Source organism: Alligator sinensis, unplaced genomic scaffold (assembly GCF_000455745.1).
Source record: "Alligator sinensis unplaced genomic scaffold, ASM45574v1 scaffold1097_1, whole genome shotgun sequence".
Lineage (NCBI taxonomy): Eukaryota > Metazoa > Chordata > Crocodylia > Alligatoridae > Alligator > Alligator sinensis.
Genome location: NW_005841950.1, coordinates 480,227 through 484,506, shown reverse-complemented (window position 1 = coordinate 484,506; position 4,280 = coordinate 480,227). Strand labels below are relative to the sequence as shown.

Sequence of the window (4,280 nt, the reverse complement as noted above, 5' to 3'; positions counted from 1 at the left end):
TGGGGTTTCATACAGAGCCCCCACTCAGTGTGGGACAGTGGGGGGGGATTGTCCCCCCCAGCAGCACCCAGTGAGTAGGGGCTTTTTTTTAAAGCACCGGGAGCTGGGGAAGGCAGATCAGCTATGGGGGGGCAAGGCTGGGGGAGTGGGTGAGGGTCAAGAGGTGCTGGGGGAGCAGGCAAGAGATGGGGCCTGGCAGGAGTCACCCCATGGTCCCCTCTCCTCTTCGCCACCCCCTATTTACCAGCTCTAAGTCTGGCTCCAGCTCCCTGCTGCAGCAAGTGGGGACTGCCCGAATCATCAAAGCTTTTCGAATCTTTTCTGAAGGTTTGGAGAGCTTTTAATTGATTCAGACATTTTTATTGTTCCCCTGATTCGATTCAGATTTGGGGAGTCGGCCACCGAATCAGGCCAAATCTCCTCCAAATTGAATCACCACCCGAAGCTTTGCACAGCCCTAGTAGACATGCCCAAAGAGACAAACAAAGATAAGCTAGCTGAGAATGCAGTCCCCAGGGTCAAGTGTTCTTTCATGTAGCAACATGAAAGACAGAAAGAGAAACACACAGCTTGGCCATGTCCCCATGATTGGGAACATGTGGTTTGTGGCACCTCAAACTCTTTTGTGGCACAGCAAAACGCACGTGGTGGTTGTGAATCCATTTGCTGGGAAATCACAGCATATAAAAAAAATACAGAGAAAAAAACAAGGCCTCACATGTGCACCACCAGAAACTGGAGCCTGGGGTTTGAGAAACAGAACCATTTTGCGCTCCAGTGCTGCAACAGTCCCAGGAGAAATAAAACAAGTCATTTGAAAAAAGAAAGACACTCGTAATTTTTTTCATGAATGCAACATGTATATGCAAGCTCTTTTAAGCATTCCGAGAATGAAAGTACACTGGGTGTTTTCCATTTCATTAAAATTATTCATTTAGCCATTTTGTCATGGGTGCAGACAATGGCAATGAATCCATAATGCCCAATATGCATAAATCTGGTGAGGGTCCTATGTTAATTTTAAGTATCTTAAAAAGTGCTGCACACATGCTAAGCCAAAAACTGCCCTCACCCACTGCCCGCACCACATCACAGCATACCAGAAACTTCAAGGGCTTCAGCACTCAGGACATGTTCTCTTTAGATCACAGTAAGCATTAATGTGCAACTGATCAGAAAACTCTAACTCACAGTAATGCTTACTACCATCTAAATACAACATGGTCTGGTCTAAGCGTAATGTGCTACAAAGCCCTCTGAGTGCAGTAATACAGTTACAGCAGTAGCTGTGAGGTAAAAATATCCAGCACCAAAAATGAGCTTTAACTAAACCCAGGCACAAAGTCTGACCCAGGCCAACACCCCTAACACCCTCATACCTTGTACTGCTTGGTAGCCTCCTGGATAGGAGCCACATTGTGAGCTCGATGGAGCCGGGACTCCCGGCAGATCAAGCATATGAGCTTTTGGTCCGTTTCACAGAAGAGCTTCAGAGCCTCACCGTGCTCATTACACATCAGCTTCCCTCTGGCTTCACCAGCTGACTGCACGCTCAGGCTCTTGACAATTTCTACAAAATGTGCCAGCTTCTTGTTTGGACCAACAATCATTTGGGGAAAGGTCTGTCTGCACTGAGGGCAAGTGCCATCTGTCTCAGCCCCTTCCAAGTACTGGGTGATGCAGGCTTGGCAGAAGTTGTGCCCACAGCCCATGATCATCACTGGATCCTTGAAGAACTCCAGGCAGATGGGGCAGGTCACTTCATTCTCAAGGTTTCCTACAGGAATTGCTGTAGCCATAGCTTGGATGGCAGAGCAGAGCAGAGCAAGAGCAGTTGCCTGAGCTAGAAATTTGTTTGATGGGACTTCCTGAGTGCCGGCTGCGTTTCATTTCCAAGAATGACTCAAATTGTTGCTGACCTACCAGGTGTCTCTGAGTAAAGTTAAAACCAAAAACTGTTCATCTTCTGTAAGGAGGAAGTAGGAACAACACCAATGAAAAGCTTTTTAATCAATGGCTTGAAGGTGCAGCAAAATAGGTTTAAATTAGATATCAGGAAAGCCTCACTGCTAGACTGTGAAGGCAGTGGAACAGACTGCCTAGGGAAGCTGTGCAATCTCCTCCATTGGAGGTTTTCAGGAAGAGACTGGAGAAGCACTGAACGACCTAGGAGTAGCTATGTGTGGAGCGCTTGGTAGAAAGCAGCCGATGGATTGTTGGGAGATAATGAGAAGAGCTCTTCCACTGAAAACAGGCATATATTGGGGGACCGTGCTCCATAGCAAGAGAACGAAGTGGAGTTTCACACTTAGTTATGCTTACTTATGAAAGAAGATTCAAGGAGCTGGGATAAGTTTATGGAGGAGATACAGAAAGGGGATTTATGATTGTCCAGTAAGAGGGTGCTGTTTATGAAGTTATGGTTGCTACCCCCAGGTAGCAGAGCAGAATGGAGGCGTTGGTTTTTCCCAAGCTTCTGGGCTTTGCTGGTTGCCACATGAGGCCAGAAAGTGTTTTGCCTTCCTGTTGTTAGAGGTAACTGTATTTTGGTTTTTGTTTGGGGTTTTTTGCACTTTCCTCAGAAGCACTGGTTGTTGGCTATAGCCAAGGTTCGGGATTTTGACTGGGCTGTGCAAATACCCCTGCTAAGACTGAAACCAGTCTTGCCCCTATTGTCCAGGTCAGACCAGTTTCCACATTTGGGCTCAAGAAGGAATCTTATCCTGCAGTCAGACTGCTAAGTACTATAGCATTTTTTGCCTTCCTCTATAGCAGGGGGCTGTCTAAATGTTGACCTGTGTTTCACATACTGCCCCCAAGGGATTAAGTTGTAGCCTCCTGGATACCACCCAGCCCCTGCTCCGCCAATTGCTTAAGCTGCAATACCAGCCAGACTCTGGGCTGCCCCTCTTTCCTCAGGATGCTTGCTGCTAACTGTCCCATCGGCAGATCAGGGCAAGGGGCTGGGACCTGCTCCTCCCCTGTAGCTCTCCCCAACATTTATGCTATGATTGCCCAATTGGGGCATGGGGCTAGAACCTGCTTCTAACCAGAACAGTTCCTGGCCAGCCTCAGGCTGCATAGGGAAGTGTGCACATGCAGCCTGGAGCTGGCCAGGGACTGCCCAAAATGGAACAGTCCCTAGCCACTTCCAGGCTGCACATTCAGACTCCCCCAAGCAGCCTGAGGCTGGTAGGAAACTGTCCAGGTCAGGGGCAGGTCCCAGCCAGCTCCAGGCTGAGCAGGGAACTCTCTCTGTACACACAGTTCCCAGCCCCCACTCCATGATCATGATCGGGTAGTGGGGACTGGGACAATTGTGTAGCTGGGGCTGGCAACGAGCTCCCAGCCCCCACTCTGGCATTGTGAATGGGAAGCGGGGGCTTGGAGCTCCCTGTTGCCAGGGCAGGGGGGAATTGTTCCCACCTGGGCTACAGTGGCAGAGCCTGTCCTGGCAGCAGGCAGCTCCAGGGGACAGGGAGCAATCTCCCACCCCCTGCTGCCTGGCTGACTGGGGGCAAGTTTGCTGGTAGCATATGTAGACAGTGACCTTTACTACACAATAAAGTGTCTCGTGTAGACATGCCCTGTGATACAGAAGGCCCCATCATGCCACTCCAGCAAGGGGAAAGTTCTGCAAAGGGAAAGTCAGTGGATTTCCATCCACCACCACCCTCATAGATTTCATAGATTTCATAAACATTAGGGCTGGAAGGGACTTCGGAAGATCATTGGGTCCAGCCCCCCGCCCGAAGGGCATGAAGTCAACTAAGGTCAAAGGATCCCAGCAATATAAGTATCCAGACATTTCTTAAAAGAGTCCAGAGTAGGTACATGCACCACCTCTGGCGGGAAATCTATTCCAGGCCTTGGGGGCTCAGACAGTAAAAATGTTTTTCCTTATGTCCAGCCTAAAACAGTCTTGGAGGAGTTTGTGACTGTTGGACCTTGTCATCTCTTGGGGCGCTCTGGTGAACAGGTGTTCCCCCAGATCCTGATGCACACCCCTGATGTACTTATAGGCTGCCACCAGGTCACCCATGAGCCTGCACTTTTCCAGGCTGAAGAGTCCCATGGCTCTCAGTCTTTCATCATAAGGCTTATTCGCTTGCCCTCTGATCATGCACGTGGCTCTCCTCTGAACTCTCTCAAGCTTTTCCACATCCTTCTTGAATTGTGGAATTCATAGATGATTTATAGATTCATAGATTCATAGATGCTAGGGTCGAAAGGAACCTCAATAGATCATCGAGTCTGACCCCCTGCATAGGCAGGAAAGA

The 4,280-nt window shown here is 49.2% G+C and overlaps 1 protein-coding gene across 1 annotated transcript in view; it reads right to left on the bottom strand.

Moving 5' to 3' along the window:
- Nucleotides 1-1,799, bottom strand: part of LOC102372628 (zinc finger protein RFP-like) — a 15,411-nt gene extending 13,612 nt beyond the window's left edge. Inside the window, exon 1 of the mRNA XM_025199881.1 lies at nucleotides 1,380-1,799. Within this exon, the coding sequence (XP_025055666.1) occupies nucleotides 1,380-1,799 (420 nt within the window). The remainder of the gene's footprint in view (nucleotides 1-1,379) is intronic.
- Between the last annotated feature and the right edge of the window lie 2,481 nt (nucleotides 1,800-4,280).